The sequence below is a fragment of the Rhinatrema bivittatum genome, chromosome 6 (assembly GCF_901001135.1).
Source record: "Rhinatrema bivittatum chromosome 6, aRhiBiv1.1, whole genome shotgun sequence".
Classification (NCBI taxonomy): domain Eukaryota; kingdom Metazoa; phylum Chordata; class Amphibia; order Gymnophiona; family Rhinatrematidae; genus Rhinatrema; species Rhinatrema bivittatum.
The window spans coordinates 91,691,911-91,708,914 of NC_042620.1; the positions used below are offsets into that span (position 1 = coordinate 91,691,911).

A 17,004-nucleotide genomic window follows, 5' to 3' on the forward strand; every position below is an offset into this window, starting at 1 on the left:
CCATAAATTGCGATATAAGTTCAACATCGAAAGATGAACGCAAGTCTCCCTCTAAAAACCGTCTCACTTGGTAACTGCTCTCTTGTTCTTTACAAACGCCCTCCTTAACCTCGGCTGGGAAAATGCGTGAAGTAGCCGCTGATGGGACCAGACCGGGCAGTCCGCCTCAATACGGGACAATACAGCATTAAATCCCAGCAGCACGCCGGAGTACAGAGGCCGAGATTAAGGTCCCAACGCCTCAGAATCAAACACACCCCATTAGCCAGCTCCCTCTCCCAGTCTGGTCCTGCGCACATCGCTGCCGGAAGTCGAAGCGGCCCTGACCCCGGAAGTGCTTCTCATAGCAGGCAGTGCAACTCTTTTGAATGAAATCGAGCTGATTCACTGCCACCGCGGGAGCCGGGGGAAGCGAGAGACTCAGGTATGGGAGCGCTGAGGCTGTCGGCGCGGTCAGTGAGACTATCGTGCTCTCGGGCTTTGCTTGGTGTGGGCCTGACGGCTCCCCGTCAGCGAAGCAGCGAGTGAGCGCCGGGCCTCAGCTTTTGTCTCCGGGATGTGGGCAGACGCTGTGCCACGGCCTCCCCTCTGTGTACACGCTAGGAATGTTCCCGGAGCCCCGGGCCGGGTGTATGATCGCTGCTTCTGTAATCTGGGGCGTGGAGGTTCTGTTGGATGCGGTATATGCTGTGAGTACAGTACATGGGGACTGCGATGTGTGTACTGTAGTGTTAGATTGTCTCTTGTAGGTCTGTGGTATACATTGTGTGACTGGAGAGTTTCATGCTGTGTACCAGGAACAGAGAGAAATGCAGACTCATGGCAGCTGCCCCTTGTCTGTTTTCCTTGTATTGTAAGACAGTGATTGATTTACACCTCCTTTACAGCTGAAATTTTAGGAACTGTTTTAAAATCTTCACTTTTTTTTTTGCCTTGGAAATCATTGTATTTTTATTTTGCTCTGTATATAGCAACTTGATTTTGAAATCAATAACATTTATTTCAAGGTGTACAGTTAATTACTGGCATATGTCTTTGGAATTGAACAAGCCCATTTGGACATAGTGCAGTACATACCATGCTGGATGTTAATGCTAGATGTAGCTTTCAGCTGATGTCATACCTCAGTTTCCAGTTAAAATCAATTGGACTGGATCAAATTTTTGTCTGGTCATTGTTGTTTGTATAATTTATATTGATTTATTTGTATTTTATATGCCATATGTAAATTGCTGTAAGATCATGAGAGGTCTTGAATGAGTAGATATGAATCGGTTATTTACACTTTTGGATAATAGAAGGACTAGGGGGCATTCCATGAAGTTAGCAAGTAGCACATTGAAGACTAATTGGAGAAAATTCTTTTTCACTCAATTTAGGGACTAGTTACTGCTATTAATTGCATCAGTAGCATGGGATCTTTTTGGTGTTTGGGTAATTGCCAGGTTCTTGTGGCCTGGTTTGGCCTCTGTTGGAAACAGATTGCTGGGCTTGATGGACCCTTGGTCTGACCGAGCATGGCAATTTCTTATGTTCTTATTGTTAAAGATGAAGCGTTACATAAATGTTAAATAAAATGCAATTACTGCAATTCACTTCTGACAGGACTACCTAAAACGACATTAAGACCACTCCAATTACTGCAGAACGCCACAGCCAGAATCCTCACTGGCAAAAGAAAATCTGACCACATAACCCCTGTGCTAAACAGTCTACACTGGCTACCCGTAGAAAAAAGAATTGAATTCAAAACCCTAACCATCTTACACAACACAATATACAACGCTGAAAGCACCTCCCTAAACAACATTTTACAGAAACACAGATCACAATACATTACAAGAACCACTAGCAAATTGCAACTTGACGTTCCATCAATATCTTACGCCAAACTATCCAACATAAGAAACAGAGCCATCTCCATAGCAGGACCTAAATTTTGGAACTCATTACCAGAGTACTTAAGCTCACAAATCAACACCAAAACATTTAAAAAAGAACTCAAAACATGGCTCTTCAGGCAAGCCTCCAAAGACTGAATCGGCTAATTACACACAACATAATTAACCACTGACTGTTAACTAATATCACTGATGATTATATGATGGATGAAGGTTAACTCTTTATTGTTATTATTTAAAATGTTGATATTCTATATTTAATCATAGGTTTAATTGGTGTTGATACTTGAAGTTGGCTATAAACAACTCGCTACCAGTGTCATAATCCGCCTATATCTCTTACCTTCCTGTTACACTGTTCTACCAGCTGTTACTAAAATTGGAATATGTTCCATAACTTGTTTTAATATGTTCTATCAGTTGTTCCATAACCAGTTGTTCCATAACATGTAATATATTGTTGCTATCAGTTGCTTCCCAAATTGTAATATGTTGTTTTACTTGTAAACCGGAGTTAAGGCATCTAGCTAAACTTCGGTATATAAAAACCTATAAATAAAAATAGATTATAAATTGACCATGGAGCCCTACTACTTCTTTCCTGTCTTTCAACCAGTTTTTTTTATGTACTGTATTTCAGACAACATTCTAGTTTCATTATGAATTTATGGTGCAGATCTTATGAAAAGTTTTTTTTTGTGTGTGTTTTTTTTAATTCAAGTGCATCATATGAACAGGATTTGCAAGCAAACTTGCCCAGATAAAGAAACTGATATGAAACTTTTATAATGGAGATAAACAGCCCTAATGTCATCATACACATAAATGTGCTTGACATCTTTTTTAACAGATCCTTCCTCTTTTCAGGCCAGTCAGTTCAGCACATAATGAGAACCGTATTATCTTTTTCATATCTGAGCTAAACAGTGATGTCTTGACAATCAACATGCACAGTTTCCCATGTGGAAAAAGGAGTAAATAATAAGGTAGCCAAAACTCATGGTGAAAAACCCTAAAAATAATTGTGAGGCCCAAAGTTGTAGGATTAGCAACCCCTGTCTAAGAAATGAAGAGTAGTGGTGTTTGGTGACTCTTGTGAGGGGCATGGAGGCAGCTACTAAACATGCTGTCCTGGGATGCATGCTGTCAGGTGAAAAGACATTAATAAGAGATTGTCAAGAATCATCAAGCTTACTGACTATTATCTGATCCCTTGGAACATATCAAGTGACTTCATGACTTTGGGAGAGAGGATGAGGCAGATAGATGCTCAGGCGATTTTCTCAATTCTCCTGGTTGAAGGTAAAAGCAGAGGATCTTGCATTCTGGAGGTGAATAAATGTTTATGTAGATAGTATCAACGAGAGTGTTTCAGCTTCCTGAACAATGAGATGGTGTTCAAGGACTGATGAACAGAGATGGTATTCATTTATCGAGGAAAGAGCAAAGTATTTTCCAGAACAGTCTGACAGACATACTGAGGAGGGCTTTAAACTACAATTATAGGGGATGGGTGAAAAAAGCCCTTGGGTAAGTATAAACTCTCAGGTAAGTAAAACAAATACTTGAATAAAAATGGGGGAAATACAGGGCAGAATCTGGAAAGCCATGTATACCAATGCCCATAGTATGGGAAATTAAAGTTGTGAATCTAGAGGCAGTCATGGCAGACTTGGATGTAGTAACTGTCATGGAGACCTGGGAAACAGAAAACAAGGGCTGGGATATAGCTATATCAGGCTACAGCTTATTCAGAAAGGACAGGGTAGGAAAAAAAGGGAGTGGGAGTGATGCTATATATAAAAACAATATTAACCAACAGTGTCTTATCTGTGGCTTTAATCTGGAAAGAGGAGATGGAACATCTCTTTATATTGATGTGATATACAGACCTCCTTTGCAGGCAGAAGAAACTGATAGAGATTTAAAGGAGGATATTCACAAAATTGCGATGAAGGGGGAGGTGCTATGACCAGGTGATTTTAATCTGCCAGATGTTGATGTGGACATCCTGGCTGTAGTATCCTCTAGAAGGAGGGAGATCCTAAATTCTCTTCAGGGAGACTGTTCCATCAACTGATAAGCTAAATGGGATTGGGTGATACTGGACCTGGTGCTTTCCAATGGGGACAGTGCTTTGATCTCATACTGGATGATCTGGGATCCAGTGATCACCATATGGTGTGGTTCAATGTAAGAGCATAGGTGGTGATGGTTCATTCCAAGGTGAGGGTCCTAGACTTCAGGAAAACTGACTTTGTTAAATTTGGGAGAACCTCAAGGAGTCGTTATCTGGATGGTAAAATCTAGAGGCAGTAAAAGAAGATTGTAAGGGCAACAAACATTTTTATTAGTAAAGTAGGAAAAGATAAGAGAAAAAAGAGACTGATATGTAGTTCTAGAAGTAGCTGACAAGATAAGGGATGAAAGGTTAGGTTTGACAAACCATAAGAGATGTCAGAAAGAGGAAGACAGGCAACAATATCTGGAAAAGCTAAGAGAAGCAGGCAAAGTAGTCAGAGTGAAAATGCAAATTTAAGAAAAAATAGTAAATATGGAAAATGAGGGCACTATTTTTTTTTTTTTTTAAACATATTAGTGATTAAGAGGAAGTACAAAAGCGGCATTGTAAGATTTGGAGAGAAATTTGTAGAGGCTGATGAAGAAAAACAGTTATTTTGTTCAATGTTCACCAAGGAAGAGCCAGAAAACAGACACAAAGATTGGGTGTGAGTAAATGTCATGATTTTGTAAAGGTTTTGTTCATGGTGAGCTAACAAAACTAAAAGTAGATAAAGTGATGGGGCTGGATGGGCTACATCCAAGGATTTTAAAGGAATTTAGAGAAGTCCTGACAGCTTTGCTGTCTGACTTTTTCAATGCTTCTTTAGAGTCTGAAGTAGTTTCAGAGGACTGGAGACAGGCAGATGTGTTTCCTTTCCACAAAAGCGGAAGTAAGGAGGCTGAGAACTACAGGCAAGTTAGTATGTCCTCCTGTAGTGAGTAAATTAATGGAATTGCTGCTAAAACAGGGATAGTGCAGTTTCTGGAATTACATTACTAGATCAAAGGCAGCATGCTTTTATCAGAAGTAGGTCTTGTCAGATGAATCTGATACATTTCTTTCGCTGGATGACCAGAGAGTTGGATCAGAGGAAAGTGTGAGATGTAATGTACTTGAATTTCAGTAAGGCCTTTGACATGGTTTTGCATAGGCGACTTATAAATAACCTGAGTGCCCATAGTATGGGTCCTAAAGTGACTGACTTGGTTAGAAACTGGTTGCATGGGAGATGAAAAGGGTAGTGGTAAATGGTGTTCACTCTGAGGACAGGGACAATAGTAGCAGTGTGCTGCAGGGATAGGTCATTGGACTGGTTCTTTTACACATTTTTGCAAATGATATTGTGGAAGGGCTATTGAGAAAAGTTTCTTTTTGCGCATGATACCAAAATTTACAATAGTTTAGACATCTAAGAATGTGTGGAAAACATGAGGAGGGCTTTACTGAAGCTTGAGAAGTGGCCTAGAGTCAGGTAGCTAAGATTTAGTGATGAAATAGTCATATATTTGGGCTGCAAAAACTCAAGGGAGTGGTACAGTACAGGGGGTGAAATTCTGGGCACAAAACAAGAGCAGGATCTGAGGGTCATCTTATCTGAATGTCTCAAGGTGCCAAACAGGTGGATAAAGTCATGGTAGAAGCCAGAAAGATGCTTGGGCACATAAGGAGAGGGAATGGTCAGCAGAAAAAATGAGGTGATATTATCCCTGGTGAGATCTCATTTGGAATACTGTGCACAGTTTTAGATATTGTACCTTCAAAAGGATATCAACAGGATGTTGGTGCAGAGTGTGGCTACTAAAATGTAATTTTATTATGCGTGTTTTCTTGTACCCCGCCTTGAGTGTATGAAGGGTGAGTAATAAATATTCTCAAATAAATAAATACATTGGTCAGTGGTCTTTATTTTAAAGTGTATGGGGACAGGGGAGATATGATAGACATTTAAATACTTCCAAGGTATCAATGTATAGGAGACGTGTCTCTTTCACCAGAACGAGGGGGGGTAATGGGATAAGCGTGAAAGGGGGTAGACTGAGGAGTAATATAAGAAAGTATTTCTTTAAAGAAGGGTGGTGGATGCATGGAACAGCCTCCCAGTGGATGTGGTGGAGATAAGGACAGTATCTGAATTCAGGAAAGGTTAGGACAAGCACAAGGTTTCTCTGAGGTGAGTGGTAGGAATTGCAGAGCTAAACAGTTGTGTGAATGGGCAGACAAGATAGGACATATGGCCTTTGCCCTGATGTTTCTATAAATCCAGAAGATATGCTGCTGATGCAAATCTAGCACGTCAATGGGTGGGACAGACAGTGGCCCTGGACCTATGGAGCTTTTAGCGTAGTGATGATGACTTCTGGGCTTGAGTACAGCAAACGGGTCTGCTTTTCCAGATAGTCAAATTATAAACAAGTTAAGATAAAGAATGCAAATACCAATCCTCAAGTGCCACAAAATGATCTGACTTTTGGAATTTCCACAATGAATATTCAATAAGATATATATTTGCATGCATTTGAGCATTAGTGCACTAGGTAAATATGCATATTTTCTATTTGAAAACAATATTTTACATTTCTGTTTTTTATTTACACATCAAGTTCATTTGAAATATATTTCCATAGAGAGAACATCCGCATTATGCAGTGGAAAAGAGGTCAGATAACATGTAGTGCTTCTTTAAATTTAGAAAATATCAACAGACTGCAGCTTGACTCTTGTGGTGTTTCATTTGCTTTCCTTAATGAGTTTCCATCTTGTTATTCAAGTCTTCACTTCTGGGTTGGACCCACAGGTTGAGAAGTGCTGATGAAGCAGGTGGTTCTGTGGCAGGGCAGAAAGTACTTGGTCCCTATTGATTCCTATTTTAGCTCTCCCTTGACCTATGTGGCATCACATCATTGCAGTAGTAAAATAACAGTGAACTGCCTCGCTTTCCAACATTGTATTTGTATAGAAAGCAGAACGTGATAGCAATTGTTTCATCACTCACTGTAGTTGAGAAGGATATTGGTACAGATTTGACACTTTGGGTGTCTGGTAGCTTTAGTTTTGTAATTGTCAGACAATGCTGCATTCTACCAGTCTAGTGGTAGACAAGAATATTGGATGCCGTCCATGGGTATTATGATTTTTGTCTTTCAAGTAAAGAACATATGTGTTCTTTAAGAAAAAGCATACTTTAGAAATATATAATTGAAAGCACATTTGTATTCTGAGATAGCAGATTTTCTTTCTTTTTGTATGCTTTTTTTTTTCTGTTGAAAGGCTAAATCTGGATGGCAGTAGCAGGAAGTCTCAAACACTTGTATGGTTACAAACATCAGACTAATTTAGATTACAATTTATTGAATCTTTGCCTACATATCAATGGTTTATTTCAAAGAAATTGGCATAAAGATGAGAATACTTTACCTTTAAATCAGCAGCACTATCTGAATTTCATACAATATAAACCTGCCTGATAGTTGCTTGTGTTTTTATTTTGGTCTTATTCATAACTTTTTATTCTACTGACTTTTTCTTGTACAGTCACTGTTTTAAATAGAAGGTTGCACCTTTTGATTATGATCACACCTATTCTTTATGAAAATGTTCTCTGAATTTAAGGCTATCTTACTTTTCTTTTTGTAATATCTGTATAGGATTTTGATGAGTTACTACAGCAGGCTTCAATAAGTTACAAAAAAGTAGAGTTTTACATCGATAAACAAGATGAATTAGCCATGACATGTTGCACTGAACGGACTCATCTTTCCTAACTAGTAGAGAGCTTTGAGCTTTACTGAGCATGTGCAAGAAATCTCATGTGGGTGTTGCCTAGTGAGTGTTCTCAGTTATTTTTTGTTCAAGCACAAGTACCTTTTTTCTCAAAATCTTCAAATTTCTTTCTTCTTTTCTTCAGTAATATTCATTTTTCAGTTCCCTTGCTGTCCCTGCAGCACCCGCACAGCACTTTCCAGTGCTACAAAAAAGGAATAACTTCCTCATTTTTTTTGCCTCCTCAAGATGTCTGGCAAACAGAAAAACACAGTGAGCGGTTTTGAGAACTGTATCTGTGGTAATATCCCTCATCAAAGAGCACAAATTGTGCTAATGCTACCTTGGCCAGACAATGACCAGGCAAACAGTTATATGTAGACAGTTGTCCCCGTGCTCGCAATGCTCCAGGGCTTAGAAAATGGAAGTACTGTGTAAGTCCCTCCAGAGGCTGCTGTCACTTCTCCACCCACAGTGCTGCTTTGCCTGCTTCTTTGGGAAAAAGTTGAAAAGGAGCTCCTGAAACCTCCATTAGTGCATAAGGCCATTCATTGTATTCATTGTAATTCGCCTCAAAGTCTGCGGGAAAGAAATATTTTTAAATAAGTAAATAAATAGTGCTGACTGCCCTGCGTCGATAAAGAAGTGACACCACTTTTCATTGCTTATTGGTGCAATTGACCCTGAAGAAATATAAGTTGAAACATGGTGCATTGGCGCCAATGAAACATACCTTGACGCGTGGTGCACAATTCTCTTTGAAGCATGGTACATTGGCACCAATTACTTTCAACATATCGATGCATGGTGCAGTAGCACCATCTGCGCATTGTGCGTCTGCACCACCGATGCATAGCACACAGGCATATGGTGCTGATGTCCTTTCAGTGCAACCATATTGAAGCCTTCAGTACATGCGCCATCAGTACAATATTGGTCGACATCATCTTCATTGATACATTTGAAGCAAATCCACTCAACACATTCGAAGCAGACTTCCTCCAAATCCTTGAAGCACTCTGTGCCGTCAAAACATAGCTCGTCTGTATTGACAGCATCAACACTGAGCAGTATCGTATGACGCTTAGAGCCCTGGATCATGGCCATCTTGCGAGCATCTCCATGCAACTCTATGCTGGGTGACCAAGGAAAGGTGAAGAGAGAAATTTCTTACCTCTACCTCTACCTCTCTCCCATTACCAGAGCCCTTATGCCATCAGGGCTATTAGCAGAAGGATTGCGTCTGGAAACACCAGATCCAATCTGTTCCTTTGTACCACTTACCTTGAATATGCTTCTTATTCAAGACCAAGAGCCCATTCTTGTCTCTAAAAAAGATGTTCTACCTCATACACCAGGTCAGAGGACATGTCACTTGCTTGATCAAATAGATTTGGTAAAGAATTTCTTTATCTCTCTGACTAAGGAGACTCCAGGAATTCTACATGCTCTGCTCTCCTTTAATGCTACGGTAATCCCACATGAAGGAGTCCCAGTATCTCTTATTAGGGTAAATTCATCATCAGAATCCCTCCAGAGAGATTATTCATCATCTGTTGCAGCAGAGTTCAGTTGTTCAGAGGTTGCAGACCAGATCTTCTACCCTCAGAAATAACTGGGGGAGAGCCTCTTTCTCCATCTTCATCACTGGGGTCCTGGTTTAGTGTTCTTATGTCCTTGGGTTCCAAGGAAGGTTCAATAGGAATACCCTCTGACCCCGTCCAGAGCATATTTTTTCCCTGGAAGACCTCACTTATTCTATGTTTATAGAAAAGTTGAGAACTCTGTTAGGAGTAACTATATGAAAGGACAAAGACCCATGAGCGAAAATGTTTTGTCTTCAGATTCTGGATTCTCTACCTGAACCAGTGACTCTTCCAGTTCACAACATTCTCACACAGTTGCAAATGAGAATATGGGAAAATTCTATTACCTATATTCCCTCTGCAAAGAAATTAGGTCTTAAGTATAGAGTGTAAAAATCATCTGGTTCAGACTGGTTCAATTATCTCATCAGTCCATTATCGTGGAATCTGTATTGAAAAAAGACAAAACATGGATTTATTCAAATTCACTTCCAGGGAAAGGTCCCAGACTTCTTGACTTTTTTTTTTTTCCCACAAACTTATTTCAAAGCTCAATGTTAACTGTTCATATTGCTGTTCACCAGTTTTACATGGTATAGTATCTCCATGAATACATGCAAAAACTTAAACCTTTCCTTCAACCTACAAAGGGAAGAAATTGTTATCCTCAATCTCTTCTAGATGCAGAAGAGGTCATATGACAACATCTTTGTTCTGCTTTATGACTCATTTGATGCCATATCAGGTACCTTGTTTTCCTCCATAGGAGTTTGATGTATGGCCTGATTAAATTTTGCGGATGTGCCTTGTTTGGAGGACCACCTGTTTGGAGAAAATCTCAAAGAAATGATCGCTCAAATCAAAGAACAGAATGTGATGATCCAATTCCTCTCATTGGGAATTAAGCAGCCCTTTACTTCGAGACACTCCTGCTCTTTTATAGAAGACAATACTTCCAGAGATACTCTTTCTGCCCTTTTTAAGAGGTACCGACTTCCATTTCTTCTGGCTCAGCAACAGCAGCAACTTCCATTTCGTCGTCGTGAACACTTTCATCCTGAGCCAACAAAGCAGATTCAGCCAAAGCCTGGGCCTAATTTTTGATCTCTCTGAATCTCCGGCAGTTCCACTCTCCAGTAGGGAGAAGAATCCAAATCTTTCTGAAAGAGTGGCACCAGATAACAAAGGACCTCTGAATCCTCAGATCGTGGAATTTGGATACTGGTTGCGTTTCTTCCAGTTATAACCGCTTCTTCATTGTTTGATTTTCAATCCAGGTCCATCTCGCATAGCACAACTTCTTCTTGAAATGGAATCTCTTCTTCAGCAATGGACAATAGACAGTCTTGATATCCCAGCCCTTGGATGACAAGATTTAGTTAATCATTTACAACCTCATGTTCTTGAGAGAGAATTTGCAGCACTTAATATATTTTTCCCAGATCTACGTAGATCACATTATCTATAGTTCATTAAACAGGTACACATATATCTTCCTTCTTTTTTTTTTTTTTTAAATTCTTGTGCCATAGTGTTTCCTCTTGTTTCATTTTTTATGTGCAATTATGTCAGTATTCTAATTTTTTATTATATTTTTATTTATCTATATGCCTGTGTATGGAGTTGTGCAATATTACTTATGTTTCTATTATTTATTTGATTAGCCTTATACGTTTCCATATTATTTACATTTTTATGTGAGATCTTTGTGTTATTTATGTTTTTATATGTATTTTAATGTTATTTTAAATATTGCAGCTCCTTTTGTGTGGGCAAAACTCGGCCATGGTCTGGCAACTACTGGGCATTATTCTTAATCACAATAAAGAATCTGTTTTAAGGACTTTTGATCTATCTCTTCCTTTGTTTACCCAGCATGGACAGGAACTTCTTTTCTCATCCCCAAATGGATGAGTGGATTGAGACCTCTAATCCTAGAGAAATTCAAAATTCCCTCAGCACAATTTTTCCTCCATCTAAAAGGGGGAATGGATGTGTACCCTGAAACTGAAAGATTCATATACTTACATATCCTTCCATCCCACCCATTGGCACTACCTTTGCTTCAAGGTAGCCTTTCCCACTATAAGTACTTCCCTTCGGCCTGTCGGCAGCTCAGAGAGTTTTCATGAAATACTTGCAGTGGTAGCTGCTCACCTATGGTGTCAAGGAGTCCAGGTATTCCGGTATCTAGACAATTGGCTAGTGACGGCCATCTCCCAAGTGGAAGTATTGCTTTCCTTCTTCAGTGTCTTTTTCTTTTTTTCCTGTAGAGCTCTTAACTTGTGGTTGAGTGAGCTTGTGGCTTTTCTTTAAGAAATTGCCTCTGAAACTTTCCACCGTCCTTTTTGGGTTTTCTCATGATTTCATCGAATGCGGGTCCCTCTCAGTTCCCTCTAGTTTCCCCAGTCAGATTTTTCGTCGCTTCGGTAAATTTATTTTTGCTTCCATTCCCCCAGTGGCAGTGTTGACTGCCGGCCGTCAACATCTCTCATTTTTTCCTTTTCTTTTCATTTGTCATAGCCTCATCCGGTTTCTGTTAGAGGACCATGTCCATTATGGACCCCCACGAGATGTGTGTCCTCTGCCTGGGCGCATCACACTATGTCAGGGGTTGCCACGTGTGTAGACAGATGATGCCTAAGGGACATCGCGCTTGATCCGACAAGATGGAGAAGCTTTTTGGGTCGAACGTCCGAGCCATCGACGTCTGCATTGGCGGCATGTGCACTGATGGACCTTAGAGCCACACCAAGCCATAGGCATTGTGGGGCTGTCTGTTCTGTCGACGCTGTCGGCAGATAGGGGCGCTTCTCTTGGTCTCTTCTAGATCGAGGATATCGGGTTCGTTGTCATCGACCTCTGCACTGGGGAAGCCAAGAAAGATTCGGCACTGGTCAACTTCAGTGCACAGTGCTGGGCTTGGGAAGGTGCCGGCTCATGCCGTAATGCCCCTGAAGCAACCCTGCGGTGAGGAGTGCCCATCCTCCATCGATGCCAGGGGTCCGTGACGGTATCCACTAGTTCTGGTTCCAGTTGCCAAAACACCTCGGGGATCCGAGGAAGATTTGGCCACCCCTCCTGCCTCTCAGTCGGTTTTGGCATCGGTAACTTTTCGAGGAATGCAGGGTCCAGGTAGCGGTGCGGTGGGCATTGTAGGGCATCAGACCGGTGGCGCCGGCACTTGCCCTTCTGGAACCGTTGCTGGAACGGCTCAACATGCTTATCAGTGTGTTATCTACCCAGTTGGCGTCTGTTCCCGGGAGGCTATCGCCCAGTGGGAACAATAGGGTGCTCGTTGCCAGTTCCTCTGACAAGGAAGCTCCATAGAGGCCGGCAGGGACACAGAGGCCTCCAGCCCACCATCCAGCTTTGCTGGGACTGGCACCAGTGTCACCGATGCCCGTGCCTCTGGACGAAGGCCGGTGCACACAGGGCCCCATCCCCTGTGAGCTACAGTGAGGATGAGACCCCATATGACCCCTGGAGGGACAACACTGTGGAATTCTCCTCCGAGGACTCGGAGAGTCTCCCTTCAGAATTATCTCCTCCAGATGAGTGAAGGAGATCTCATTTGGAGGACTTGACCTTCACAGGTTTTGTAAGGGCAATGGCAGAGGCCATCCCGTTTCAGTTAATGACTGAGGAGGATACCAGACATAAGATGCTGGAAATTCTCCAATTGATGGAGGCTCCTAAAGAGATCGTGGTGGTCCCTGTGCACGAGATCTTTTTAAGGAGTTGCTGCTGAGGATCTGGGAGCACCCCCTCACAGTACCTCCCGTCAACAGGAAGGCAAATGGGGTTTACCTCATCCAACAGGCTACCGGATTCGAGAAGTGTCAGCTATCACACCAGTCGGTAGTGTTCAAATCTGCTCTCAAGAAGGCCAAGTGCTCTTGGACCACGCCTCGGCGCCCCGGGGCAAGGATCATAGAACGATGGACGCTTTTGGGAGGAAGGTGTTCCAAGGAGCTGTGCTCATTGCCCGCATTGCCTCTTATCAGCTCTACATGAGCCAGTACTCACGCAGCCTCTGGAAGCAGGTGCAAAAGGTGGCTGAACAACTGCCTCAACAGCAGCAAGACCCCTTCTTATTGCTGGTGCATCAGAGCCTGGAGTGTGGAAAACACTAAGTTCATTGAACCGTTGATGTCTTTGAGATGGCATCTGTGCCCGCAGAATGGCATGATTGTGGGCCTCGTATCTCCCACCGGAGGTCCAGGAAAGACTCGCTGACTTGCAGTGCACAGGAGAGAATATCTTTGGAAATAAGGTGAGGGACCCATTGGCCCAGTTGCGGGATCACCATGAGACCCTCCAGCAGCTCTCCGCCAGCAATTCAGACCCGCCCTTCTCAGCCAGGAGATCTGCGAGACGGGGTCAGAGTAAGTCTTTCTACCACCAGAGGAAGTACTATCCTCTGGCCCGTTTGCAGAGGGTGAGCTCTCGTGGCCATCCCAGGCAACAGAGAGCTCCCCAGCCTAATCTGGGGATGGGGTTTTGACTGGATTGTAAGGAGTATAAGCCAGCCCACCTGCACCTGAGATGCTGGACCCCCCAGTCGGGGGCAGGCTACGGTTTGCGGATTGGTGGCCCAGTATAACTTCGGACCAGTGGGTTCTGTCCATCGTCTGTCAAGTGTACAAATTAAGCCTGTTGGGTGTCCTGCCAAATTGCCCCCTGTTCCCGTTTTTGGGGCCAATAGCACATTGGGAGCTACTATTACAGGAGCTCTCCACCCTTTTAATGGCCAGAGCAGTTGAGCATGACCCACCAAGGCAAAAAGGGCAGGGATTCCAAAGAGAACAGGGGGACTCTGGCCCAACCTAGACCTGAGGGCCTTGAACAGTTTCTTAGAAAAGAAAAGTTCAAGATGGTTTCTCTGGGCATCCTGATTTCCCCTGCTGAAAAAAGGGGACTGGCTATGCTCCCTAAGTTTAAAGAACGCATAAGCTCACATCGAGATCTTCCCAGGTCATAGGACACAAGTGAGATTTGTGGTGGGAAAATAGCACTTCCAGTACAGAGTGTTGCCATTTGGGCTAGTGTCGGCCCTACAGATCTTCACGAAATGGCTGGCCATGGTGGGTGTTCCCCTCCACAGACCTGTAATGCATGTTTTTCTGTATTTGGACGATTAGCTGGTCAAGAGCACCTCTCAGGGGCCGATCTGGCCTTGCGTTTGACCATCCAGATGTTGGAGTCAGTAGAGTTCATCATCAACTACCCAAAGTCCCATCTCAGCCTGTCACCTTGATTGGACTTCATAGGAATCCTTCTAGACACAGCTCAGGCAAGAGCCGCGCTTCATGGCGGTCACTTGGTGTCCATAGTGGAGGTGATTCAACAGAACCAGCAGATTTTAGCTCGGCACATGTTGAGGCTTATTGGGCCACATAACCATAACCGTGCATGTTAATCCCTTGGCATACTTATACATGGGCAGAGCACAATGGACCCTGAGGTCGTAGTGGCGCCAAGCCACGCAGAACCTCCAGGCTCGCATCCGAGTCACTCTGTCTCTCTGGAACTCTGTCTTGGTGGCGGGCTCTCTCGAATTTGGAACAGGGACTATCTTTCCAAAATCCCCTACCCAAATTGTCCTAACCACGGATGTGTCCACCTTGGGGTAGTGAGCTCACTTAGAGGGGCTCCGCACCCAGGGCTTATGGTCCGTCCAGGAAGCACAGTGTCAGATCAACTTCCTGGAGCTCCAGGCAATCGGGTATGCGCTATGGGTTTTCAGAGATCGTCTGTCCACAAAAGTTTCCTCATACAAACAGACAACCAGGTTGCAATGTGATATGTCAATAAGCAGGGAGGCACAGGGTTGTCCTCCTGTGCCAGGAAGTGGTCCAGATCTGGTCGTGGGCCCTTCGGGGCCATATACTGGCTGGATCGGAGAATGTGATAGCGTACAGACTGAGTTGTGCCTTTAAACCCCATGAGTGGTTTCTGGACCAGGGGGTAACGAACCGGATCTTCCGCCTCTGGGGGAGTCTGGAGGTGGACTTGTTCAAGTCCCCCTGCAACAGTAAGTGATTCTGTTCTGCTCCCTGTACAGGTCAGAAGGCAAACCAACCTTTGACGCATTTGCCTGACATTGGGGCAGGGGACTTCTGTATGCGTATCCTCCAATTCCTCTAGTCACGAAGACTCTCTTGAAGCTTCGCGAGGACCATGGGACTGATACTCATAGCCCCTCATTGGCTGAGATAGATTTGGTTTCCACTCCTTTGGGACTTGTCCATTTGGAAACTGATCAGTCTAGGGACTTCCCCAGATTTCATCACGAAAGAGAGCAGAGCAGGTTGCGGCATCTCAACCTCCGGGCTTTGTTGCTCACAACCTGGATGTTGAGAGGTTAATCCTGCAGCTGCTCGATCTTTTATGAGGATGCGTCTCTGGTCCTAGTGGCTTCCAGAAAGCCTTCCACTAGAAAGTCCTCCGGACCTAAGTGGAGGAGGTTTTCTGTGTGCTGTGAGCAGAAGGCCCATGATCCGTTCTCCTGCCCCACGCAAAAACTGCTTGACTACCTTCTACACTAATTGGAGGCCGGCTTGAAGGCCAACTCTGTTAGAGTCCATCTCAGTGTAGTTGGTGCATACCACCGAGGTATAGATAGTGTACCTATCTCTGTACAGCCGATAGTTGTACTCTTCATGAGGGACCTGCTTCAATTGAAGCTTCGCTTAAGGCATCCCACTGTGTCTTGGAACGTCAACAAGGTGCTAGCTCAGCTGATGAAAGCTCCTTTTGAGCCGCTGTGCTCCTGTGACCTGAAGTACCTGACTTGGAAGGTCATATTTTTGGTGGCAGTCACTTCAGCACACTTTAGTCTACTCTCCACGATGGTGTCTGGATTGTTTATTTGTTGCTCTGCTGCAATCCTCTGCTTGGGACTTGCCATATGTTATGACTAATTTAGCCTGCTTATAAACGGAAAAAGTAAATTTACTTCTGTAAACTGTGTTTTCCATAGATAGGATGAATTAGCTATGCTAAATGCATGCCCACCTCCCTGGAGAGTGGACTACTTGGTTAGGATTAGCTTTGAGGAGACTCATGAGGAAATGCTGCGTGAAAATTTTCATACCTGCTCAAAACCCTACTAGCTAGGGGAGATGAGTCTGTTTGGTGATGCTGGATAACATTATTCACTTGTCATGGTTAATTCATCCTGCTGTCTATGGAAAACACCGTTTATGGTAAGCAAACGTGCTTTTTTCCAAAGAGTGAAAAATTAAGGACTAGGGGTCATCATATGAAGCAGAAGGACGTGAAGCTGAAATGGAATATGAGAGAATACTTTTTCACTCAGGGTGGTAGACTCCTGGAACAGACTTCCAGTGGCGGTGATATTAACCAAACCAGTAGGAGAATTTAAGCATGTATGGAACAGACAAAGAGACATTAGTGGTGGAGGGATTGAGAAGACCATGGATCTGTTACAGGTTCATACTCCTTGGGGGAATTCTGTCTCCTCACATACACCTCTCACACACACACTCTCTCCTCCCCCCCCCCCCACACACACACACATATACACAGACTCTCAGGCAGACACTTAACCACCCACATGGCTTACAACAAACACACGGGCTTACACATACACTCTCAGGGCCTGGGCCCCATTTTTAGCTGCCAGCAGGATGCGGTCTGCTGGCAGCCCCCTGGGTCTCTCTCTCTT

General features: G+C 43.4%; 1 protein-coding gene across 2 annotated transcripts in view; it reads left to right on the forward strand.

Annotated features, from left to right (window-relative positions):
• The first annotated feature begins 275 nt into the window (after positions 1-275).
• PSMD14 (proteasome 26S subunit, non-ATPase 14) overlaps positions 276-17,004 on the forward strand; it is a 204,025-nt gene continuing 187,296 nt past the window's right edge. Inside the window, exon 1 of one of the 2 annotated variants that reach the window (XM_029605601.1) lies at positions 276-424. Coding sequence is in view for 1 of the 2 variants with exons in the window: in XM_029605600.1 (XP_029461460.1) it covers positions 676-689 (14 nt within the window). In the remaining variant the exon portion in view is untranslated. Of the gene's footprint in view, positions 425-499; positions 690-17,004 lie in introns of those variants that run through there. The other variant, XM_029605600.1, reaches the window with a different exon arrangement.